The following is a 27435-nucleotide window of genomic DNA, read 5'->3' as shown; positions in this document are numbered from 1 at the left end:
GAAACATGCTCTAAGTTAGTGTTTGTTCCATAAAATTATCTTTATCTGGAACAAATCTGTGTTCTGATTACTGTTATTACTGCCTGTGTTTATCTCCTAAAGATTTTCAGCTACCTCTTCTTGCCTCCCAGCCCACTAGTCCTGTCCAGCACCAGGTCTTGAATTAGTATTTTAGGGCTCCTGCTCCACATTGGTACAGACCTAGTCACTGAACAGACTGCTTCAGAGTTCTTGGTCCTCTAGCATTTCTATGCACACTGCCTTCTAGAAAGCTGTAGCCTAAAGAAGAGTTTGAGAGCCTTCACCTCATCAGTGCTTTTTCATAGCAATGAAGCTCCATTCCAAGGTTCTTACTCCTAGCCATGAGCTCAGCCCTAGATCCTGTGTCATAATTTTTATCCCCTTTATGTCTCAAGAACTCTCCACCACCATCATCTGATTTGCGCCTAAAGCCTAGTAGTCCTGTGGTTTTCACCAGACCGACTGCTTTCATTTCTGTTCTATGGTATTATTTATCTTGTTTTTTGATGATCCTTTTTACGTTTTATCAATACAACATATGTGGAGCCATGTGGGTGTGTCTAAGTGTGAAATTATTGTACTACAGGTATTTTCTATACACCTCTTCAACTTCATCTTGGACATTTCCTTGCACTTACTAATCTTCACAGCCCCAGAGGTCATTGTTCAGCTTCTAAAACATGCCAATACCCTATATCTGTACTAAAGGAATTTGTCATAATAATCTCTTTGCCTGGAATATTCTTCACATGATTAAGTCTTCAGTACCTTTCAAGTCTCAGTTTAAGCTTAATCTGAATTATTTCCTAATCACTTTCCCCAGAAATTCCAATCAACTACCCTTTCTGAGCATTTTGTTTTATCCACAACAGTCATTACAATTTATAATGTTTGTTTACTTATTAAATTTTATGGTTCTGGGACGCATGGGTGGTTCAGCTGGTTAAGTGTCCAACTCTTGATTTCAGCTTAGGTCATGATCTTGGGGTCAGGAGATCAAGTCCTGAGTAGGGCCCCACACTCAGTGGGGAGTCTACATGCAATTCTCTCTCCCTCTCCATCTACCCCCATCTCCCTAAAATCAATCAATCAATAAACTCTTTAAAAATAATTTTATGGTTTTAAATTTCCTATTTACTCTTTGGGAAGTCTGCTACTAGCTATATTTCAACTGCACAAATCTAAAGGACCAGATTCTAGTTTATACCTAAAATCTGTGTTAATATTAAATAACAGTATTATCACACTTTAATATTTTATTAAAATGTATATTCAGGCAAATTCATTCTTCAATTAATAAGCTAAAACAATTATAAGAAAAAAAAACAGGTGGCTTAGGTCTGCAATCAAGAATATTCTAGGGATGCTTGGGTGCTCAGTTGTTTAAGCATCTGCCTTGAGCTCAGGTCATGATCCCAGGACCCTGGGATTGAGCCTCACATCAGGCTCCTTGCTCAGCGGGGAGCCTGCTTCTCCCTCTGCGTACTCCTCCCGCCTGTGTGCTCACTCTCTGACAAATAAGTAAATAAAAATCTTAAAAAAAAAAAAAGAAGAAGAAGAAGAAGAAGGAGCACCTGGGTGGCTCAATTGTTAGGAGTCTGCCTTCAACTCTGGTCATGATCCCAGCATCCTGGGATCAAGCCCCAAATTGGGCTCCCTGCTCAGCAGGAAGCCTGCTTCTCCCTCTCCCACTCCCCTTCTTGTGTTCCCTCTCTCACTATGAAGTAAATAAATAAATAATTAAAAAAAAAATTCTGACGTGGTTCAATTTGTTTTTCTTGCTGTAGTAGAGCAAATGTCTGAGATTCTCTTTTGTCACAATATAAATCAGTGGTTCTCAAAAGAACAGTTCAGATACCTGTGGGGGTGGGTGCCTACAACCGTTTTAGAGTATATATAAGATCAGAACCATCTCCTTAGTAATATGATGAGGCTATCTGCCCTGTTTTACTTTCATTCTCTCCTGAGCATACAATGGAGTTTTCCAGAGGCTAAATGATGAGTGAAATCACAACAGAGCAAATGCAAAAAGCTATCACGAGACTCTAGTTGTCATCTATTAAATCAGATATTAAAAAGATCTGCAAACGTCTTAAAAAGATTTTGCAAACAGGGCCACTTTTCTCACTGAATGGTTTTGTTCTGAAAAATTTTTCTTCATAAAATGGTATTTATATTAGCATGTCATGGGTTTAATTTTGTTATCTTTAAATAAATTAATATAAATTTTAAAAATTTTAAACACTAATATGGCAAATACTGATAGATATAACCACACTGAAACTAATATATTAAAAACTAATGTTCTCATTATTTTTTAAGAATATAAAAGAATACGGAGAATAGGGGTTTCAGAACCATTAATGTAAAGAATATATATCATTAAGGTTTTACTTAAAATTTCATTTTACTTCAAAAGTGGGCTGGGTTGTCATTAAACACTGTTGTATCCTTATCTAGAGTAAGAAATCTAGTGAACACTTAATTTTGCTGGTAAATCCAATTCAAGGGTTTAAAAGATGATCATATTCTTGGGTTTTTTGTCACCAACATTCTGGGAGGTCAAGACATCAGTTAAGAGTACTTGTTTGGGGACCAAAATCCACTCGGTTTTAAGACTCAACCACATCAGTGCAAATATTAATCAATCAATTAGATAGTAAAAGCTGAATTGTCTAGATGGAAGAGTATATTTTTATCATGAAGATTTATACATTTTGGCTGAGTTTACAACACTGATACAACAGTGAACACATTTTATAGTTCTTAAAAAGACATTAAAGTAACATCATAGTTATTACATCATGAAACAAAGAAAGCCTAATTACTATAAACAAGACACATTTTAAACATTTAATACATTTAAATGCATTTCAAATACATGGTATTTCTACGTAACATGAAGCAAAGAAGAACAGCCATCATCCAATCCAAGAACATTACCATACATACAAGTTGCTTAATGAGCTTGCTCCAATTCCATCAACCATGTTACTTATTTTTCTTTCATGTTACTATTTTCTGGTCATTTTACCTGTACCTGTCCTATGACAATATTACCAAGACTATTTACAAATAGTGTTAAGGTCTACCCGGGATTATAAATCCTAACATTGTCATAGCCTGGTCCAGTAGTCCTGTTACTCGCATTAATACTTAACATGCTTTTAAATTGCTTAAGTTAAATTAACTTATACCTCTAGTAACTCTGATGATACATCAAATTTGAATTCTTTGCCATTTTCTTCCTCTGGTTCCATGCGTTTGTAGAACAACATATATGCACTGTGTGTCTTTAAGAGGCAAAGAAAAAAAAGGTATATTTTCATTTTGACAAAGTATAACTATAAAATTAGGTAACATGGAAGAAAGAAAACAATGTAAATTATATGTAAAAAAAAAAAAAAAAAGATTACCTTTTCAAAGGAGAAATCCATAAATTTATCTGTAACAGAATCATAGGTCTTGGTCTGTTTAAAAAAATAAAAGTTTTCATTCTTTAAAAAATTATTTATATTTATCTCAGTTGTATTTATATTTAAAATAGTTCATAAACAGCTAGTTTATTCTTTATAAAAAATCCCTGACAGAAGTTCTTGGCTAAGAGTATAGTTAACCCTTGAATAACAAGGTGTGAACTACACAGGTCCACTTACAGGCAGATTTTTTCCCCCAATAATACAACAGTGTACTGTAAACGTATTTTCCTTATGATTTTAAAAGATTTATTTACTTTAAAGAGAGAAAGAGTGAGTGGGGAGGAGATGTAGGAGAGGGAGAGAATCTCAGGCAGACTTCCCTCTGAGCACAGACCCCAACGACATGGGGCACGATCTCACAACCCTGAGACCATTGTCTGAGCCAAAATAGAGTCAGATGCCCCAATGACTTGTCACCCAGGTGCCTCTCCTTATGATTTTAATAACATTTTCTTTTCTCTAGTTTAAGAATATAGTATGTAATAATTGTAACATACAGAATACGTATTGACTGAGTATTCATGTTATCAATAAGGCTTCTGATTAACAGACAAAAGTTATACTTGGATTTTCAATTGTGAGGGGGCCTGGCATATTTAACTCCCACATAGTTTAAGGGTCAACTGTAACTAAAAACGAAGATTCAAAGTATTTTTAAAGATACTTTACCATAAAAAAATATATATAATAAAACATACTTGCAATTTAATAACTACCTTTTAAGAGAAGAGCTTTGCAAAGTTTACTTTTTTTTTTTTTTGAGGAAATATCCCAGAAATAACATCAAGAGATGCAACAGGTTTAATTATGGCATCAGTAATTTATTACTTCCTTTTTCTACCCATTTCTAAAGTGTTAGCAATTTGCTTACTTCTCCTTTTCTATTCAAAGTAGTACATGAGAGCACCAAAGAGCAATAAGGAAGTCCTACATTAAAATCCACAATGTGAACCGTGATTTCACAACAGACATGGCTATTAAAGTGAAAAATAACTTCATTTGGACTTACCTGTGAAATGGAAATGACTATTTAATGCTTGACTTATAAGAATCAAAACAGTATTTTAAAACTGTTTTCAGAACACTGGTATTTGGATAAAATGCCTATGAAGTACAATTATTATAATTACATTATAATAATTAGTCCAAACTAATTGTCTTTTCATGTCTTGGAGCTAATTAGGTAACAGGTAAGATATTCTTTGCCTATCCTGTCAATAGTAATAACCAGGTTGCTGCTGCTGTTATTTAAAAAAATAAAAAAGCACTGAAAGAATAATTCACTTAAGTGTACCTAAAGCTCATTTCCCTGACAAAGGATTTTTCATATTAAGTCAATAAAGAGTAATTTCTTTTCCCTCAAATCTCAAAGCATTCAGGTGGACAACTTCCACCATGTTTCATGGCAATGCAATTCAATTCTTACACTGTTTAATTTTTCAATTTTAAGTCTTAACCTCCTTTATCAGTTGAAGGCAGAAATTGTAATTTAAAAAGTATTTCCCAGTCTGGTATACATGCCCAACAAACTAGACTTCTAATACGTAACAACTGAATAAACTTTAGATTTAATCATAGCAATTAAAGAAAGTTAAGTGGTTTTGCCACTGGATTTTATGATACATAGCATTTGGAAAGTCATGAACCATTTATAACTTCTGAATAAAACTTACTGTCATCTCTCCACCAAAACATTCAGAGGCCAACTGAGCAGAATCGAAAGGTTTTACCTCAGCATCATTAAAAAGATACCTAAAACAGAGCATATAGTGTTTGATCAAGTATATACATACTGAGTATTACACCTATTATAAAAATACATACTGAAAAAATTCTAAAACTTAAACTATTTTTAACATGAGGTAAATAAATTCTAAGTTCTTATTTGATAACACTAACCTCCTAGAAACTGGGAATATAATTTTACAAACTATAACTGCCCTAAAATCTGATAAATCCATTTATAAACTAGGAGCAACAGAAGAATTCATAAAAACAAAAAGTTTGCATACCTGTGTAGCTACTGGACAGAAAAGATTAAGAGATGGGAAAACTTCCAAAGATAAAGATGCCATTTCAAAACATATGATCAAAAAAATATTCAAAATATATTTATGGAATTATATTCATATGGACCAAGTAAGATACCACTGAAATATTGGCTTAAAGAGTTCAACAAAACTATTCTGCTAACTGCAGATCAATTTACCCATGTACCTTTCGTTCAAAGCAATATCCCCAACACTTAGAACAATGCCTACCATAAATACATAGCCTCTATACATAGACTCTACCTAACAACATCCGAAGACCAAAAAACAGCTATTAAGCACTGATTAAATGACTTCCATCCATTACCTTGATAAAAGCTGATAAAAAAAGAATGTGCAGGCTGGAAGGGGAAAAGTAAGGTGGGGAGACTGGAGCATGCAGGTAACCTCAAATCACTTTATATAAGGACCTCGTAACCACTCTATATGAGACACACAGTATAAAGCTCTTGAATTAGTGAATGAAGGTAGAAAAGACTTGGAAGGTGCGATATGGTCTATGAATCTAAAGTGGGCAAAACCTGGTGTGTTCATTTTTCTTAGGAGAACATTCATCAAATTCTCAAAAGAAAGTTAAGAACAATCAATTGCTACTGTCTTATGAAAGTTGTTTTCATTTAAAAATTGTCTGCCCCCTTTCCTAGTTTTATAGAAAGTTTTTATTAGTAAAATAAAATCAGAAAACCTATCTGAAGCAAAAACAATAAGTTTATACTTTTCAAACAGACAAAAAATGTCTTTAAATCCCAAGACTAAAATACTTAAAACTCACCATTTGTTGTTTTTATAAGCATGTAGATTGACTATATCTCTGATGAAACTATAATAGTGCCCACCATCTGCTGTTCCTGTGTGAACAGTCACTCCTATTAAGTCATACTCATAGCTTTCTGTGTCTTTTGAATGATCACTGCCTTCCTTAAAACCTGAAATGATTTACATAAAATTATGGTAATAATGTTGAAAGCTGCATAGTAATGTCTTTGAATCACTTTACCTCACTTTACATAATGCATTTTATATACAGAAACAGGCACAGATACATTATATATTATAATACATACAAAACAACTCCATTTCCTAGTCATTTCCCATCCATAGTCTTAAATTTTAAGGAACATTTAAACAAATCATTTGGAAAAACAACCGTAAGTATGGACAACATCAGTATAATATATAAATATAAAATATGCTCTTTTTGTTTAATCTTATTCCTTTTGGAATAGATAGTACAATATTTATCATTTAAGTTTATCTTATTAGGAGCAGGCAAACACAAGATCTAGAAAAGCATTAAAATACTCATGCCCTTTAATCTTAGGTAAAGAAAAAGGAGCACTGTACTGGTAGCATGCTTGCAATCGTTTATTAGTTAATAGAAAACATTCTGTTTTGGGAGACAGAAACAAAATAAATAAGAGACATCCTTCCTGTCCCCAAAGATTTAAATTTGAAAAGTATAGAAGAAACTAAGGAAAAAAATTAAAGAAATATCTAGGAAGTTTGAGGATTTATGACTTCTGATCTGTATACCCAGCATCATATACAAAGGAAAAAGTATAATCACAGAAACAAGTGAAAGCAGATTATGTTAACTTGGGTGCACAGTCTAAATTGGAAAGTGACAACTAAGGAGAGAAGGAAATGGCTGACAGTGTTTTAATAGTGACTGAGAAGTTTGGATGTGCTAAGATCCAACTCTGAATGCATCAGTTATGGCCTAAAAAAATCCTTCATCTTGGCACAAATTTTTGCTACTTCTACACAAGGAAGCATCATGAAAAATACCAGAAAGCACAATAACTGGGCAGTGTTGCTCTAATTTTATAAATGGTTTGGAAAGAGTTCTAAAGAGGAAAGTTTATATATACATTGCCTACTTCTTAACTTTGCCTTTATTTTCAAAGTTATCATCTTCTACTGGCTCCTCTGCTACAACCTCTAAACATACTCAAATTCTAAGGATAGAGAAAGCCTGGGTTGCTCAGTCAGTTAAGCAGCTGCCTTTGTCTCAGGTCTGGGATTGAGCCCCTTATGGGGCTCCTTGCTTGACAGGGAGCTTGCTTCTCTCTCTGCCTGTTCTTCATGCCCCTCTGCCTGCTCGCAATCTCTGACAAATAAATAAATAAAATCTTAAAAAAAAAAAATTCTAAGCGTAGGGGCTCCTGGGTAGCTCGGTCGTTTAAACATTGGCCTTCCACTCAAGTCATGATTTCCAGGGTCTTGGGATCAAGCCCTGTGTCAGGCTCCCTCTGCTGCTCCCCCTGGTTGTGCTCTCTCACTTTGTCAAATAAATAAATAAAATCTTTCTTAAAAAATTCTAAGGGTAAAAATACCCCCCTTAACTCAATTCCTCTACAGCAATAGTCACTATCTTCTCTCCTCTTTTCAAAGAAAGAGTATGTTCTTCTCTTAAAAGAATAGCTAGCCCATGCTCACCGTTTACACTTCTCATGTCCTATTTAGTGAAACATTTACTGGCTCATTAAGTGCCAGGCAATGGAGTATAAAGATTAAAGTTCAATTCTTTCCCAAATCTTAAAATACAGTGCCTTACTCGAACCTTAAAAATTTTAATCAAGAGAACTTACATAAAAAAACACTGTCAGAACCCTATTATGTAAACCAGAACTTCTCCAACCAAAGAATGGAAAGGCAAGAGCTAGACCTGTTCTGCTTTTTTTGCTCACCTACTTCCATTCCTCACCTCTGTGGTCTTTGAGGTACATATAGGTAAGTTTGAAAAGCACTGGTCTTATGGAAGGAGTAAGAATCTGGAGGTAACTGGATATGAACCAAGTATCATCTTTAACTCACTGCAATCTGCCTTTCTACTGCAATACCCAAATGAAACTGCTCTGATAAAGATAACCAAAGACATTCTACATGCTGTTTTCAGCCATGTTGTTTCTGAAACAATTCCTTTTCTTTAGCATTCAATACTTCTGACCAAATTCCCTTTTTCTTGAGATCTTTCTTTTTGAGATCTTCTTGAAATACTGACCTACTATTCATCTATGATCAAGCCACAAACCTAAGTTATTCTTGACTTTTCTTCCTACCTCTAGTAGTAGACTAAAAACTCAACTTCAGAAGGACAAAGACCTTGTTCTTTGTTGCCACTCTATTCCCACTACTGTGAGAATAGCAAATTAGAGATATTCAATAACTTTGTTGATTTATTTATACATATAATCATCAAATTCTATTAACTGTCCACATACTGCTCTCAAATACACTGGTATGCTTGCTTATTAAGCTACCATCTTCTCTGGAGTTTATCAAAATGGCCTCCTCACATCCCTTTTATCACCCGCCAATCCATTTCTATTGCTGTAGTAAGAATAACCTTTTCCAGATCCCACCTGGTTATCTCAGTTCCCTGCTTAAAATGTTCCAAAGGTTTCACATCAAAAAAAGATTATAGGGGCGCCTGGGTGGCTCAGTGGGTTAAAGCCTCTGCCTTCAGCTCAGGTCATGATCTCAGGGTCCTGGGATCGAGCCCCGCATCGGGCTCTCTGCTCAGCAGGGAGCCTGCTTCCCTTCCTCTCTGCCTGCCTCTCTGCCTACTTGTGATCTCTGTCAAATAAATAAAATCTTAAAAAAAAAAAGATTATAATTATTAAGATGGCCTAAAATCAAAATGATGTGTCCATTGCCTTTTGCCCATCTCATCGACTCCACCCCCACCTCCTACCCACCTAAAGACAATAGCCATTCCTCTCAATCTGTTCCTTACTCAAGCTCTGCTTCAATGTTATCTCCATGAAGGCCCTCCCTAATATGAGATATATCCACCATCCTATCTGATGATACATCTTATTTATAATTTCTTGCTCAATAAGACTTGCCTACTAGACTTAAATTCTGAGTTAAGGAACCATGTGTATCTTGTTCACTGCCATGTCACTAATGCCTAGCAGAGTACCTAGAACATAACTCTAATAAATGCCAAATATCTATTGATGAATTGACTGAATGTGCCATACTAGACTTAAATACAATCCCCTTTCTAAAATTCAATTTCATTTTATTAAATGTGTAGTTGGTTACAACTTTATAGTTAAGACTGTCCTGTTATGGAGACTTACGATAAACACAGGCAAGAGAAAGAGATAAAATTACCTTCTTTCCTATCACTCTTTCCCATTAGAAAATCTTCTGTATAGGGCGTCATATCCAAACGTAATGGGAAGGAAAAGTGTGTGTTCACTTTCTCTTTCATCATTGTTACCATATTAAATGTATACCTCATAGTATTAAAACTCAGAATGCGAGGCAATTTCTTAAAACATGCCCTGAAAGACAGAAAAAAAGGAAAAAAAGTAGAAAGAAAACTTAAAAATCTCTTCCAAAATTACTTTAGCTGGCAACACATTTACACTACATGTATTTCAGTATTCAACTCAGTAAATAACAGTACTTTAAATCATGCTCTTATTAAATATATCTATTCCTATATTCCCCTCTTACATGCCTTTTTCCATTCTAAAAGTGTTTTCCTGTGTCTAAGTAAGAAAAATAAAAAGTTAAGCACACTGTGGTAAATTCCATGAGGAAGGTATGTAAAGTGCTATGGAAACATAAAAAGGCATCACACCAAATTTCAAAGGAGTTATGTCTTTTGGTTCAGAATTTTCTTTTCCATCTTAAAGAACAGGAATTGAACTTTTTTATAAATTAGAATTGCTAAGTTTGGCTGTTATCATTTACTAGATGTATGACTCTCAACAAGTTCCTTAACCTCTCTGAGCTTAACTCTGAATTTGGAAATTTCTAAAATGGAGATTAAAGTGCCTACTCCTTCCTACTTTTAGAATGCTGCCTGGCAAATAGCATTCAATAAATGCTGCTTGATATTACAACACCAGCAGCAGCAGCAAGTTACCTAAGTCTTATGGTTTAACAAATATTGCCAGTTTAAATTAAAACAAGCCAAAATTTCAGTTTAAACAAAAAATACATAAGAGCTTGGATTCATGAAAAATATGCATTTTGGGGAACAATTTTTCATTGAATTTAAGATTCTAAAGAGAATCTGTTTAAATCAAGAGCTTAGTTTAAGAAAAAATTAGGAATTCAGGGAGATAAGGAAGGTAGGGGAAGGATTTCATCAACAGGAAATAAGTCTAAAATCCATCATTACTGTTTATTTGGGAGACTGGCAAAAGAGGAGGTTATAGAAATATAAAGGAGTCAAATGAAGGGGTTTCTGGGCAATGTCAGTATGAACTGCTTCTTGAGAGCTAAGAGTTACTGAAGAACCTGTGGTGGACCGTGGAACCATGCAAGATTCAGAGGATAAATGACATAATGGAACTAAAGAGGTAAGAGTTATGTTATAGACTATATAACATGTTATATACATGTTACTGAATCCATGAGACACATAAGTCACAGCTGGGAGAACACAGCACAACATTCTCAATTAGGTAAGATGAATTAAAAATCCCAAGCATGTCAACAGAGACTTATGTTATGGTGGTAGGCAAATTATTCAGATAAGAATGAATAAACTAAGAAAAACAGAGGTTTGAAGATAGAGCAAAAGATGATCCTTTGCCCATTTCTGTTGACCACTTACTATATTATCACAGACATTCAAAAGTATGGCAAGAGTATAAAAGTACTGAGTGACACTTTGCCTTAAAGAGGAGACAGTATTTCAGAAAAACAGTAGACTCATATTCGCCAAAAGAAGGGGATGTTTCAAGAAGTAGGAAGTTCTCAAGAATGACAGATATTTTCAGTATGCTTATTTTTTCCAACTAAAAAGACATTCTCAAAAGAAAATGTTTCAGCCTATCAACTATCTTTTATTGATTCCTCATTATACCCCTCCATAGTAACAAACTTTTGACTAACTCCATTCTGTGTTAAGTCTTAACTGATACCCTAACCCAATTCTCATTGGATGGGCCTGTCTTCCCCATGTAACTGCCTGCACAGCTTCTTAGGTCTGCCTTACAACTTTTCTCTCTTGCAACCATCATGACCTCTGGAAACTGAGAGAGTACCATTTCTATCAGTGCAGATTCCCTGGTAAAATCTCCTACTAAGCGATTTTAAGAGATGGCTTTTCATTCTCTGCCTTCCAACATGTCAGATCTGTCTAGAAAAGTTGTGTTTGATCCCCAAGCCCTTTCCAGATTCCATTTTCCTTGTTTATTGCCAAACTTTAAAACATACAACTAAACTATATTTCTACAAAACCCAATGCTTCTACTCAGCTGTAATTTCCCCCCTTCTTTTTTATGGACTATGTCAACTGAATACCTTCTTTGAGAGATTCTCTTCCCCAGTTTCTAGATTACCATCCTATCATGATTTTCTTTCTTTCCTAGCTTCAATTCTGTCACTTTTTCCTCTGCACTTTTACGTTGGCTTAGGTCTAATAGTCACCCTTTACAATAGTTATGTTCTCTCTCAGACAGATGTTTAAATGGTGCCAACCAATTATGCAAATAATCTCAAAATCTAGAAGTTAATTATTTTATATCATTGAATACCAATCATATTTTCTATTACTGGTCAATGCAAATCCTCTACTTGAGGCAGACTAGCCTAATGCCAGGCTTCTTGCACATACAAGGTCATTTCTATTTCTATGCCTTTGTTCCTAATAACTGCAATTGATGCTCCCTCAATCCAATTTCTACTTATCATTCAATGTTCACTTGTAGAATTGAAATCTCTTTACCCAATTACCCTGTCCTAAATGGGCCAACTTATGGTTGCTTCTTAAGAAAAACATCTCTCACTTCAGAGAATCAGAGGAGGATCTCTTCAGTTCATGAGGAGACTCTTTACCATGATTCACTGAGTATATAGCAAAGGGCTAACAGACTCAGACCTTGGTAAATATTTAATTAAAAGGACACAAAAAATTTGGAAAAATATAAGGGTGCCTCAAAGTATAATAACTGAATGATTAAATATTCAATTGGATAACTGAATGAAAAGTTGCTATATAAGAAATAAGCTTTCTCTGCCTGCCTCTCTGCCTGCTTGTGATCTCTCTCTGTCAAATAAATAAATAAAATCTTTAAAAAAAAAAAAATTTTAAAGGGGTGCCTGGGTGGCTCAGTGGGTTGGGCCGCTGCCTTCGGCTCAGGTCATGATCTCAGGGTCCTGGGATCGAGCCCCGCATCAGGCTCTCTGCTCAGCAGGGAGCCTGCTTCCTCCTCTCTCTCTGCCTGCCTCTCTGCCTGCTTGTGATCTCTCTCTGTCAAATAAATAAATAAAATCTTTAAAAAATTAAAAAAAAAAAATTTAAAAAAAAAAAAAAAAAAAAGAAATAAGCTTGATGGGCACTTGGGTGATTCAGTCAGTAAAGCATCTGACTCTTAATTTTGACTCAGGTCATGATCTCATGGCTCTGGGATCAAGCCCCATGCATCAGGCTCTGTGCTCAGCGTGGAACCTGCTTAAGATTCCCTCTTTATCCCTCTGCCTCTGTCCCTTCCCCTACTTGTACTCTCTCCCCGTCAAAATTAAAAAAAAAAGTATAAACCCCAAGCAGCTGACCTTAATTACAGAATTTTCATGAAAGTTTAACATGAATTTACCATTTAAAGTGTTTTACTTCCATTTGATGATATCAAAATGATAAACATTACATTTCAAAAAGCTTACCTTTTTTCAGCTCGTACTTTCTTCCCACAATGAGAACAAGTATACATGTTGTCACCTTCTAAAGTATCTTTAATAGTAACTTCATCAAGAGATTCCTGTATTAAATCAGATTATAAAGTTCCATATTATTGTTTACAGTATACAAAATTACAAAAAGTAGTAATTATCATTTGGGCAGAATGTACAGAGGAAAACAAACTTTTTTAATAAAAATAAAATTTAAATTTTAGCAAAAAAAATTTTTTCCCTCAAATTGACAAGATAGTCCATGAATCTTACTAATTTTTCAAAAGCAGAAGTATTTCCACTTTGGGGATAAAAATCAGCTCTGTGGTCTATCTTTAATTCTTATTTGATTTGCACAGCAAGAAGGAAATAAAAACATGAACGTTAATTTTCTATCAAGATGACATATAAACCTGCTGTATTCAAGTAATTAAAAGCAGAAAAAGTCTAATAATATATAAAATATTACTCACATAAATGTTCTTCATATCAGCCACTTGGCACCTCACAGTATAAAACTCTTCAGCAGTCTGACTAACATGTTCACAATCCTGGTCAATCAAAAGCCAAATGTAAGTAATTTATTTTAATAAGCTAAAACATTACATTAAGATTTCAAAAAAGTAAATAGGTGCCAATACTTACCAAGGACACAACATTGTTTGTAATTACACCTCCAAACAAACTTTTGACGGTATTTTTCTTTAAAAACAAACAAAAGTGAGTAATTAAAATTGGGACATCCATACAGATTAAAAAAAAAACATCAGCATTCTGGTACTAACCAGTTCTGGAGACATTTCTTCAATCTTAGTAATGAGATCAGTAAAAAATTCTGTCATATCTTTCTGCTCCCCAGTATTCAGAGGCTGCTTATCCATAGTGTATGTTTTACAAAACGGTCTAGGATTATATGCTTTGCATTCACTCTCCTGCAAAGGAAAACGGGGCGGGGTGGATCATTAAAAAATCAAATATATATTCCAAAAAAAGAACATTATCACAAGATTCTTGAATAAATAACAGAACAACAAAACAGGGAGTATATCTACAACAGAACTGCTTTCTTCAATTTCATTGTTTTATTTTCAGTTTTTTTTAATTACATTCAGTAGTTAACATATAATGTATTATTTGTTTCAGGGGTACAGCTCTGTGATTCATTAGTCTTACATAATACTTAGTGCTCATTACAACACATACCCTTCCCCACTGACCATCACCCCGTTACCCCATCCTTCCTCCCCACTCCCTCCAACTACACTCAAATTTGTTTCCTATGATTAAGAGTCTGTTATGGTTTTTCTCCCTCTCTGGTTTCGTCTTGCTTCATTTTTTTTTCCTCTTCCCCTATGATTCTCTGCCTTGTTTCTTAAATTCCACATATCGGAGAGATCATATGATAATTCTCTTTCTCTTATTCTGCTTAATTTAAAATAAATTTTCAATTTAATAGTCTTGGTGTCTAAAGATGCTTACATTACTGTTATGAAATTTGTATTTTTTTAAGTCTAATAATTTCTAGGAAGGAATGTGGGACTCAAAGGATGCAGATTTGTACTATGAAACAAAAAAGAAAAATTTTGCAGGCTACCTAAGTTTTACTACAGACTGGACTTCAGCAGTCTTTGTTTTAAAATTTTTTATTTATTCATTTGAGAGAGAGAATGCACAAGCGAGAGCATGAGCAGGCAGAGAGGATCAGAGGGAGAGGGTGAAGCAGACTTTCCACTGGTATTTGACCCAATGAATCCAGGATCACGAACTGAGCTGAGAGCAGATCCTTAACTGACTGAGCCATCCAGGCTCAGTAGTTCTACTGAGTTCTACTTCAGTAGTTCTTACAAGAGTAGTTTAAGGGCCCCTGAGTGGCTCAGTCAGTTAAGCATCTGCCTTTTGCTCAGGTCATGATCCCAGAGTCCTGGGATCGAGTCCTGCATCAGGCTCCCTGCTCAGTGGGGAGTATGCTTCTCCCTCTGCCCATGACTCCCCACCACCAACTCATGTTCTCGCACACTCTCAAAAATAATATCTTAAAGAAAAAAAAAAAAAAGAGCAGTTTAAAACACTTCTGTTGTCAGTTGAGATGGCATGCTCTGACTGTTAAAGGGAGATTGAAAGTGGGATCAGGGTGCCTGAGTGGCTCAGTCGGTTGAGCATCTGACTCTTGATTTTGGTTCTGGTCATGATCTCATGGTTTTCAAATTGAGACCCATGGAGCTTGATCAAGATTCTCTTTTCCTCTCCCCATCCAAAAAAAATTATAATCCAAGAATAACTATTAAATTTTTTAATTTTGTTAAAATTTCATTTACTGACCGTTTAGTAAATGTCAGAGGCTGGAAAATATAGGAATAAACATAATATAATTTCTGTCCTCAGGATTCTAATACATGAGATGAGTAACTTTCACTACCGGTGGAAGATATGAGACAGAATTGTAGAATCACAGTTTTCTTAGAGGAGCTGAAAATAAGCTGCTTCCAGAAAGATAACAATAAGAAGGGAGAAAAGTGCTAACGAAAGAGTGCTACAGGCAGAAGCAGCAGCTTAAACAGCCACACAAGTGATGAAGGAACAGGGTGATGGGCTTCCAAGGACTGACACTTGCTATAGGATTTCGCTGGATATAGGGATGGGTAAGGGAAGAGGCTGAAGGGGTGCCTGGCTGGGTCAGTCAGTACAGCATGTGACTCTTGATCTCAGGGTTGTGGGTTTGAGCCTCACATTAGACATTGCAAATACTTAAAAAAAAAAAAGTAAAATCTTAAAAAAAGAGAGAGAAAGAGATAGAGAAGGGGGGGAGGTTAAAAGGACTGTGGACTCTAAGTAATAAACTGTGGGTTATGGAGGGGAGGAGGATGGGGGCTTAGAAGAGCCTGGTGGTGGGTATTATGGAGGGCACGTATTGCATGGAGCACTGGGTGTGGTGCATAAACAATGAATGCTGGAACACTGAAAAAAAAAAAGATTAAATTAAATTTAAAAAAAAAGGGGGGGCAAAATCAGAAGACATGTGCTGATGAACCTGAATACTATTCTTTTCATAAAAATTACTGAGGAGTTTTAAGCAGAGGAATAATATTATAAGATTTGCTAATTTCTTAAGATTGATTACTTTTACAGTTTGGGGGGGTGAGAATTAAAAGGGACAAAGAGAAATCAACCAGAATACTCAGGGGTGGGGGAGTGGGTGACCCTGTGATGGGAAAAGGACCATATACAAAGAATTCATTAAAGGACAAATTAATAGTCATCATGCAGATGAGTGACATGCAACTGATAAAAGCCACTTTTACTAAGAACACCAAAAACTAAAAAATTCAATTTGAAAAATAAGAGTACATAGCAGGACAAATCCAATACAAATGAACTTCACTTAATTTTTTCAACTTATATAGGTTATATCTAATTAGTTTTCCATATACGGTTCTCAAACATACCATTAAATACGTAAACATTTTTTGAAGCTCCAGAAGAGTGGTCTTGTGCTTCATATCTTCTGAGTACTGGAAATCAAAAGAAAAATTTTCCATTAAAACAAAACTGATGGTAGCAAATTAGTCTAGCAAAGAAAGTATTACAATGTGTTTAATAGTATATTTGTTTTCATCCTTTTAGCTCTATGTAAGAAAAAGTTTATTCTTTATTTAGCAATTTAGCATTTAAAGAGTTATTTTATTCATTATATAAATGTAACCATCACTATTATGTAAGAAAACTGAATAAAGACATCTTTTAAAAAAATTGCTTTCAAAAAAAAAATAAATAAAAAAAAAATAAAAAAAATTGCTTTCCAGATCAACACTGATTTGTTACAATGCTGTTTTCACGAGTTGTAACTGTGCAGGAACAGAAAATATCATAGGTATGCAACAAAGCTGTTTTCTACAAATAAATCCATACATTAAAAAAAAATCTTTTATAATAATAAATGACATCTTTCCATCGTCTAGTCTTATCTTTATTTTTTCTACAACAGTGTATCTTTAAGACTGCAGAAAAATTACTGGCCAACATGCTTGAAAACCTTCCATGTATTCAAATATCATTATATTTCAGGTATCTGGCTAGATTCATTCACTAGAGACGTAGTCCTAAACAACGGCCTTATAGGCACTTATTAGATATACTTTAATTCATCCAAACACTAAACACTATGAAATATTATCCTCACTACAAACTGCCTGTCAACATTTTGAAGAGGCTCTGATGTCTTGTGGAATAATAAGCTTTCTATATGCCAGAAGTATACATTAGCTATTTGTGTCAGTCTTGTGGAGAGTGTTCAGTAATGTGGTTCTGCTATTTTGGAGCTTATAACCAAACTGAGGACATAAATACATTGAAAAGGATTCTACTCGACATGTAGTTACTACAAAATTATATAATACTAAGTACAAAAGGAACTGAATAAAAGGAATCAACAAAACTGACAAAACAACTATAACTGACATACAGGAGGCTTAATACTCTATGTGGTCAGGGTAGAAGTCACACAAAACAACATTTTCCAATGTGTAAAAGAACAGTGATGATACACGATACATGCAAACTGTATACATAATACAATGACAGGAATAAAGACTTGGCTTTTTATCTTCATTGCTGGAGAAGAAGTATTAGTTGGCTGCAGAACAGAAGTAACTGAAGTCTTCTAAATTAAGAAAAAGCAAGAATGTTTTATTTTAGTTAATGCAGAAGTTCTAAATATATACCTTACATATGTATTTACTATTTAAAGGAATACATATTTACACCCATTAAGATGGCTATTGTCAAAAAACAGAAAACAAGTGCCAGCAGGGGTGTGAATAAATTGGCACCTTTGTGCATTGCTGGCAGGAATGTAAAATGGCAGAGCCACTATGGAAAACCAGCATGGTGATGCCTCAAAAAACTAAACACAGAATTCCAATATGATCCAGCAATTCCACTTCTGGGTATATACACAAAAGAAGTGAAAACAGGGACTCAAATGGATATTTGAACACTCATGTTTATGGAAACATTTACAATAGCAAAAAAATACAAGCAACCCAGAAGTGTCCATTGACAGATGAACGGATTAACAAAATGTGGTACAAACAACGGACTATTATTCAACCTTAACAAAGGAAGGAAATTCTGAAACATGCTACAACATGGATGAAACTTGAAGACACTATGCTAAGACTGTAGCACTCCTCCACTTAAGTGAGGTATCTAGAATAGTCAAATTCATAGAGACAAGTAATAGAATAGTAGTTGCATGAGGTTTGGGGGAATGGAGAATAGGAGGAATTTAGTGGGTACAGAGTTTTAGCTGGTGGAAGTGAAAAAATTTTTGAGGTTGATGGTGGTAATATAATCTCAATGTACTACTACCACAGAACTGTACACTTAAACACAGTTATGATGGTAGATTTTAGTTGGGTATATTTTGCCACAATTAAAATACATTTAGCTTTACTCTTACTGTGAACATCAGAAAAGGAAATAAAAATGACTAATGCATTCACATAAATAATCAAGTGCACATTTGACTATAGTACTTTCCGAAGTTATGTCAAATTCTATTCTGTTAAGAATTTTTTATGTAGAGACGAGTCAAAATTTAGATTTTTTTTTTAAAGACTTTATTTATTTATTTGACAGAGATCACAAGTAGGCAGAGAGGCAGGCAGAGAGAGAGGAAGAGAAGCAGGCTCCTTGCCGAGCAGAGAGCCCAATGCGGGGCTCGATCCCAGGATCCTGGGTTTATGACCTGAGCCGAAGGCAGAGGCTTTAACCCACTGAGCCACCCAGGCGCCCCCGATATTTATTTTTAACCAAAAACACCATTTATGAGACCTACTCCCAATTAACACATCTGATTATTGTTTCTGGTGCTACATTTTAATTCCTGAAAGTGCTAATGGCTAAACAGTGATCATTAATATTTAGAAGAGAAATCATGAAGTATGGCCATGTTAACAGGCAGGGGGAAAAAAAATCACTGAAATTATGCCTCTTCACTCATTACTGGTTCCATAAAAATTAAACAGATAGTATGGAAAGAGCCTAGATGTCCATCAACAGATGAATGGATAAAGATGATATAATTTATGTGTACACACACACACACACACACACACACACACACACACACAATATGGAGTATTAAGTAGCCATCAAAAAACCTGAAATCTTGCCATTTGCAACAACATGTATGGAACTAGAGGGTACTATGCTAAGTGAAATAAGTTAATCAGAGAAAGACAATTATCATATGATCTCACTGATATGAGGAATTTGAGAAACAAGACAGAGGATCATAGGGGAGTGGAGGGGAAAATGAAACAAGATGAAACCAGAGAGGGAGACAAACCATAAGAGACTTATTTTTTTTCAGGAAACAAACTGAGGGTTGCTGGAGTAGAGGGGGATGGGAGGGATTGGGTGGCTGGGTGATGGACACTGGGGTGGGTATATGCTATGGTGAGCGCTGTGAATTGTGTAAGACTGATGAATCACAGACCTGTACCCCTGAAACAAGGAATACATTGTATGTTAGTTAAAAAAAAGAAAAAAAAGACAATCTAAGATGCTATAATAAAAATTATTATGATAATGATAAGAAAAAATTAAGCAGACAGGGCCACAAATTTAGTGACAAAAATTTCCATATGCTAAATGAATCATTTATTCAACTATTTCTAAGCATAATCAGTTTCAGAAGATAAAAGCATTAACATTTAAAAAAAACCCACTTGACTATACTGTAACTTGGAGACTTTGAAGCCTAACTTAAACATATTAAGGATTCATTGAAAGTACATAAAGAATTGCAATTTTTTTTTTTAGGAGGGGAAAGTCAGGAATTAAGATGACATGATGGAAGAAAACAAAAACCCAAGTAGAAGCATGAAGTAAGTTTGCCAAGAAATTATAAAGGCAGAGCAGAAGGCAAACTAAACAACAGTTCACTATTTAAAAGAGTGAAAACTAGAAATAACAAGCTAAGAAAAAAAACAGGAAACATACATTACCCAAATAAACTAGGCCCACAGTAAAATTTACTTTGGGATAAAAATAAAACAAATTATAAGTGATTCTGGTACATTCCCTTACTTTGTTTTAGGCTTTGCTTATGTTGTATGTAAAGAAAATTTGTATTTATTTTTACTGAGAATACCATGTTCATTATATACACTAAGTGTATATAATCCACAACTGTGTTTTCTTTGGAGGAATAAAGAAATTATACTAGCATATTAAGAGTAACCTGTTGAAATATAAAAATAACTAAGATATACATGAGCTAAAAATAAGATTACATACAAGTTATGTAATCAAATACTGTCATTTTAAATTTGTAAATTATTTTCTCAATGTTTTACTAAATTGAAATAAATTTATTACCAAAATTTAAAAACTTTAACAGTTTTAATACTGAAGTGAGGAAAACTGTACCTTAGCAGTGAAGACAGCCTGTCTTGCCTCAGGTATCATATAAAGTTGCTGAATAGTAGAAGCCAAGTAACAAGTAGCTCCAAGGTTAGTTAGGCCAACAAATCTACACTCAGCACGAACATCCTCATGGGGCCAGTAGTCCCATTTATAAGGTGCATGAGCTGCTGAAAAAAGAGGGAGGAAAAGATGCCCCCCCATACAAACTATTAAACATAATGTATTTTGCTTTTACTAACAGCCACTACTCTCCATTACTTTAGTTAATAAACATAAAACATTATAAATAACTAAAACTAATGTAACATCGCATGCCAACAATACTCAAAAAAAGAAATAAAATTAGTAAGAACCACAGAAAAACGAATTCATTCTCTAAAAATTCAACTGCAAATATTTAATTTTACTTGGCACTAAATGACTTAACCAAAAAACTCCAAATTATTTCAGATACCTATCGTCCTTTACACCTACTTTTTTTTAAAAACAAATCAATGTCTACTTTTTTGACAATGTAGCAACAATAGCTTATAATGTTAAAAGTGTATGAAGAGTGATTCTTTCTATAGCCATGGCCTCCAAAATCTTTTTTCTGTTCATAAAATTTAGAAAGATTAAAAGGAAAAAAACGCTTACACTGCATGTGTTGTGCCATAACCCAGTTGTGTATTAGCCTGTAGTTCTCAACGGATCCCTTTACCATCTCTACTAACAAATCATAAGCAGCAGCTCTTGAAGAATGTGATTTGCACTTTGGCTGTTGTCTGTCTTTCAGACTAGGCAACAAAAACAGGAGATTGAAGATATCTCTTAAAAATTCCTGGAAAAAAGAGAAAGGCCAAGTATATTATCTAAGATTACATATTAGTTATATTCTAAATATAATGAATACCTTATATAGAGTGAACTAGACTATATGACAATCTACAATTTACTAAAAGGCTATTTTAAAACTTAGAGCAGCATCATATACCCTCATCTGAAAGTCTTTCTCTTAAAGAAAACAGAATGGGTAGGGATCAACTTTACTCTTCCTTACCTCTTGATAGCTAATAGGCTCATTCTTAGATTCCCATCCCTATTATCTTCCGCTCCATTAAGTGACCAGAAGTTTTTGTTAAGGACTCCTGTCTAGATTACCTTTGCCATTTATTTCCGTTTCTTCTTATTTCACTCTTATAACATTAACAGCAGCGGCAGCAGCATCAAAAGCACTGACTTACTCGTAATAAACAGTTACAGTGCCAGATACTACTCAAAGGCCCCCATATAAGAAAACAAAAAAGGCTAAAAACGTTGCCTGGAGTCAGAGTTGGAAGAAGCCAGAGCCAGGATTTCAGACACCAAGCTCTTGATTTCTATCCCAGTGAAGTTCAAACTGAAGTGTGAGGTTTTACCATCCTAGATGTATTTTTTCTCTAAATTTGATCGCCTGAGAAAGGGTCACCTTTCCCATTTGTTCTTTTTAATTGGTCCTTTGTTACTTTATCAAAGATAGTTATTTCTCACACACCTCAAATACTACCACGGTACATTGTTCTGGGTATAAAACCAGAATTCTGGTATACTGTGCAGAAAGAGGTAATATAGTTAGAGACTAAAATGTTCTTATCCTTAGAATGGCTGGATTTTAAGGTTGGCCCCTGGCTGTCATGTGAAAATTTGAACAGTAAAGAGTTTGTTCCTCTGATATAAAACTTTTTCTAACAGAAGTGGCTCACTATGTCTTTTGTATTTGATTTATGCTCAATATCTGCTTTCTATCTGGGAGTCTGGAATTGCACACAATGTGGTCAGTTACACAGGTACTATAAATGACAACCCCCACTTCACCCCACCTAAATCCCTGACTTGAGGCTCAATAGAGTTCCCCAACAGACTACACCTCACACGCTGTCACACTCATCGCTGGGAATTGAAATTAAGCACATCCTGTGCAATTCCAACAGAAGAGAATTCTTACAAGTATGTACCTAGTTTCCACCAGATTTGGTTGGGTGCTATCTTTTTCCAGTCTCTGATTTCATCTATATTCTTTTGCTGTAACAAATCTTAGCCACTAGTACAACTATCTGCTGAGTCCTTTTGAGTTCCTTCTAGTGAATCAATGAACCTGGGGATGGTCTTAGAAACCTCTGACACAGGTACCAAATAAAGGACAATTTGAAATATTTTTCCATTAGTAAACCTCATTATTGTCAAAGAAAGTACAAAGTCCTGACTTTGCAATGAAAAGTAAGTTAGGCTAAGAAATATGGAAAGTGAACAGTCTACTTCATATAGATGACAGACTGGTAAGTCTTTCTTGTCTTTCTGAGAATGCAGAGATTAGATAATGTGTATTGGAGATAAAAGAGAACACATTTACTTCAACTAGAAAATAAAGTCAAACTAAAAAAAAAAAAAAAAAGGAATTGGCTAATAAGTTTAAAATGAAGTATCTTGGGAGTACCTGGTTAATGTGGGGCCTGGTTAAGATTCTATCTCTCCCTCGCCTTCTGCCCCTCCCCCACTCTAGAAAAATAAAAAATAAATAAAATGAACTATCTTTGCCAATTAATTTAGATCCAGAAACTGAATGAGCTAAGTTTCCATAGCTCCAAAGCTTTGATAAAATATATTTAAAACTTATGATAAGATAAAAACACTTTATCAGAAATATCAGGTTGGTAAAAGCATAATGAAATGAACAATATTTTTATTTTCCTTACTGACTTTACCAGAAAAGCAGGTATCTCTAAAGTAAAAGGATAACGTGTATATTAATATGTCCATTTTTAAAAAGATTTATTTATTTGAGAATCTCAAGCAAACTTCCCACTGAGCACAGAGTATGATACAGGGCTCAATCTCACGACCCTGAGATCATGACCTGAGCAGAAACCAGGAGTCAGACGCTCAATGGCTGAAACACTCAGGTACACCACAATATGTCCATTTGATAAATAATGGTAAAACCATTTTAGTATACTTCACAGAAAGAAGAACCTCAAACTGCTGAGGGAATACTAAAAATAATTTCTGAAAGTAAATCAGTGTGATTTTTAACATGTAATTCAGAAGAAATTCACATTAAATAACACTGTTTAAAATAAACTTCCATTTCCACTGTAAACATGTGAACAAGGTTTACATTTCCGTTATGTAAATAAGATTTCCCAGAATCCACATCTATAAAAATATAAAGTAGGAAAAGAATTAATGAACATATATTCAACCTTACTAACAAGTAATATCCAACTATAACTATATGAATTTTAAAAGGCCCATCATTCTTGTTAATACATTTTCAACTAAACTTCATTTTAAGATATATTTGGACTTGCCTATGGTTCTGCAGAAGAGTGCATGCTCTGGGTTGCGAATCTCTGCTGTTCCCTAATAAACCCATTTTTGCAGGTAAAATAACTGGCAGTTTTGTTTTTTAAGGTTAACACTACTTGGTGATCAGAAGTGCAATGCAAAGAAGACCCCCAACAATGTTGAGGCTGGTGAACAAAACATACCAGTATCCACAAAGCCAAATGGGATCACTGCTTTCTCACTGACCCTGGTTTCAGGGTTTGAGTCTTTTAAGAAAGAGTCCCCTATGGGAATTCTTCACCTCCTTGGAGGATGACTTACAATGAGGACATGAACTTTGCCATCCCACAAGTTCACGAGAAGGAAATCTCTACAATCATGTAAAGTGACAACCATGATGAAAATTCAACCCAGATATAAGAAAGACGATGAACTATGAATAAGATAAAGTTTCAGAGAAAAATGAGATATCCGAAACCCATTCTGTTCTTACCAAACTGCAAACTCTATAAAAATATATCAAGAATATAGTTCCTTCTATTTTTGAGACTGAAAAAATGTAAACAGAAAGCTTGACAAAATTATTGCTGTACACTGCCAACTATTTTTAACACTGTAAGATGGACTTTTGACATTTGATGAAGATACAAATTTCCTTCTATAAAATATGTTACTAAATAGTTTTTACTTAAAATCTGCTGTGTATATGAAAAAAAAAATAGAGTTTTTACTTAAAATCTGCTGTGTAGGGCGCCTGGGTGGCTCAGTGGGTTAAAGCCTCTGCCTTCAGCTCAGGTCATGATCCCAGGGTCCTGGGATGAAGCCCCACATCGGGCTCTCTGATCAGCAGAGAGCCTGTTTTCCTTCCTCTCTCTCTGCCTACTTGTGATCTCTGTCAAATAAATAAATAAAATCTTTAAAAAATAAAAATAAAAAAACATAAAAACTATGGATAAGCAAAAAAAAAAGAGAACTCCAGAAAAGAGAACAGAGAAAAAATATTAAATTTTTTAATATTTTCCAAATACAGGGGCGCCTGGGTGGCTCAGTGGGTTAAAGCCTCTGCCTTCAGCTCAGGTCATGATCCCAGAGTCCTGGGATCGAGCCCCACATCGGGCTCTCTGCTCCGCGGGGAGCCTGCTTCCCACTCTCTCTCTCTGCCTGCCTCTCTGCCTACTTGTGATCTCTGTCTGCAAATGAATAGATGAAATCTTTAAAAAAATATATATATATATTTTCCAAATACAGACTTTTACAAATGAGAAGAAAAAAGACAAAAGATACACACTGATTATAAACAGAAAATTCACAAATTAACACAAATAGCCAATACATACATAAAAAGACACTCATCTTCAACAGAAATCAAAGACATAAAACTAAAGCAAAAGTCTCCTTCACTTCACCCTCCAGCCGGGGTAGTTGGACCCCAGCCCTTAGCGAGCCCAGCGGCCTCAGCTGAGAGCAGAGCAGCAGTAGCGGCCCCTCTCAGGAGACCACCAGATCACCTCTTCCTGTGGCTTCACCAAGGTGACCTACAGACAGGTGCACGCGGCCAATGTGTATTCCTCCATCATATGCTGACCTGGGCAAAGGCTGCCAGAGGTATTTTCAACAAAGGATTTGGTGAAACTGGATGTGAAAACAAAGTCATGCAGTGGTGTGGAATTCTCAACGTCTGGTTCATCTAATACAGAAACTATTAAAGTTACTGGAACCTTGGGAGACCAAATATAAATGGTAGGAGTATGGTCTGACTTTCACAGAAAAATGGAACACTGATAACACTCTGGGAACAGAAACTGCAATTGAAGACCAGATTTGTCAAGGTTTGAAACTGACATTTGATACCACCTTCTCATCAAACGCGGGAAAGAAAAGTGGTAAAATCAAGTCTCCTTTTAAGAGGGAGTGTATAAACCTTGGTTGTGATGTTGACTTTGATTTTGCTGGACCTGCAATCCATGCTTCAGCTGTCTTTGGTTACGAAGGCTGGCTTGCTGGGTACCAGATGACTTTATAGACTATGCCAAATCAAAGCTGACAAGAAATAACTTTGCAGTGGGCTACAGGACTGGGGACTTCCAACTACACACTAATGTCAATAATGGGACAGAACCTGGAGGATAAATTCATCAAAAAGTATGTGAAGATCTCGACACTTCAGTAAACCTTGCTTGGACATCAGGTACCAATAGCACTCGCTTTGGCATTGCAGCCAAATATCAGTTGGATCCCACTGCTTCCATTTCTGCAAAAGTCAACAACTCTAGTTTAATTGGACTGGGCTACACTCAGACTCTGAGGCCTGGTGTCAGGCTTACACTGTCTGCTCTGGTAGATGGGAAGAGCATTAATGCTGGAGGCCACAAACTTGGGCTTGCCCTGGAGTTGGAGGCTTAATCCAACTGAAAGAGACCTTTGGGAATGGATATCAGAAGATTTGTCCTTAATATATTTCCAGTGTGACCAGCAGGCTCCCCCCCACCCCAAGAAGGTGATCAAAACAAAGGATGATCGAAACAAGAGCTGTATTTTAAATATTTAGACAATCACTTGTTAATCAATTCAACTAGGAACCAGCTATCTATTTAGTTACCAATGCTGCAGTGGTGCAGTCACCATATACATTATTTAAATGTACTTAACTGTTAAATGTGCTACCCACCAATAATGAAAAAGACCTTTACAAAAACTGCACGATTGTGTGCATGTTTGTTTTTACGTTCCTATTATTGAAAATTGCCATTGAATGAGATGGATCAGTGGAATTTTTAAGATAAGGTTAAAATTTGTTAAATTCAGCCACCCTTAGAATTACTTTTGGTATCCCCAAACATTACAGATTATGAATAAAAAGAAGTGTACATTAAAAAAAAAAAAAAAACCTAAAGTGAGACTGGTAAAGACTTCACATGTAAGGGATGTCTCAGATATCCCCTTCACGTGTGGGGATATCAGAGAAACTGAGGTATTTGAGACATTCTAATATAGTGCAGCTGGAGAATAAAAGGATAGATAAAATAATTTTGTGAACTAATATGATTAAAAATAAATCAAATTTACTTTTTTTCTAAGATTTTATTTATTTGACAGAGAGAGAGAGATCACAAGTAGGCAGAGAGGCAGGCAGAGAGAGAGGGGGAAGCAGGCTCCCTGGCAAGCAGGGAGCCCGATGTGGGGCTTGATCCCAGGACTCTGGGATCATGATCTGAGCCGAAGGCAGAGGCTTTAACCCACTGAGCCACCCAGGCGCCGCAGTCAAATTAACTTTTAAGAATAGAAGTATATAATGGGACAGGGTACAAAGATGATGTTCCCTGCAGTTGTGTTTTGTTTCTTTTACAACCAGTAACAACATAAATGTCAATAAAAAAGTTGTTTCTCTTCTCTATGTATTTATTTTTTTAAATAAAAAAAGCAGATCACAAAATGGTTATTATGTAATATAAATGATATACTTAAATATTTAATACATCCATGGAAACTCCTGGAAGGCCAACCATCAC

The 27435-nt window shown here is 35.2% G+C and overlaps 1 protein-coding gene and 1 pseudogene across 4 annotated transcripts in view; one reads left to right on the top strand and one right to left on the bottom strand.

Moving 5' to 3' along the window:
- Positions 1–27435, bottom strand: part of USP34 (ubiquitin specific peptidase 34) — a 242333-nt gene that overhangs the window by 45447 nt on the left and 169451 nt on the right. For all 4 annotated transcript variants that reach the window (XM_047745811.1, XM_047745813.1, XM_047745812.1 and 1 more), the window contains 12 exons: positions 21260–21443; positions 20627–20787; positions 16636–16701; positions 13978–14124; positions 13838–13894; positions 13666–13743; positions 13187–13281; positions 9677–9849; positions 6324–6477; positions 5174–5252; positions 3438–3491; positions 3219–3314 (listed from right to left, as the gene is read on the bottom strand). In XM_047745811.1, coding sequence (XP_047601767.1) covers positions 3219–3314; positions 3438–3491; positions 5174–5252; positions 6324–6477; positions 9677–9849; positions 13187–13281; positions 13666–13743; positions 13838–13894; positions 13978–14124; positions 16636–16701; positions 20627–20787; positions 21260–21443 — 1344 coding nt within the window. The remainder of the gene's footprint in view (positions 1–3218; positions 3315–3437; positions 3492–5173; positions 5253–6323; positions 6478–9676; positions 9850–13186; positions 13282–13665; positions 13744–13837; positions 13895–13977; positions 14125–16635; positions 16702–20626; positions 20788–21259; positions 21444–27435) is intronic.
- Positions 25308–26482, top strand: LOC125109138 (voltage-dependent anion-selective channel protein 2-like; annotated as a pseudogene).

Source organism: Lutra lutra, chromosome 9 (assembly GCF_902655055.1).
Source record: "Lutra lutra chromosome 9, mLutLut1.2, whole genome shotgun sequence".
Classification (NCBI taxonomy): domain Eukaryota; kingdom Metazoa; phylum Chordata; class Mammalia; order Carnivora; family Mustelidae; genus Lutra; species Lutra lutra.
Note: the sequence above shows the minus strand (reverse complement) of the source record. Positions and strands in the feature narration are given on the sequence as shown.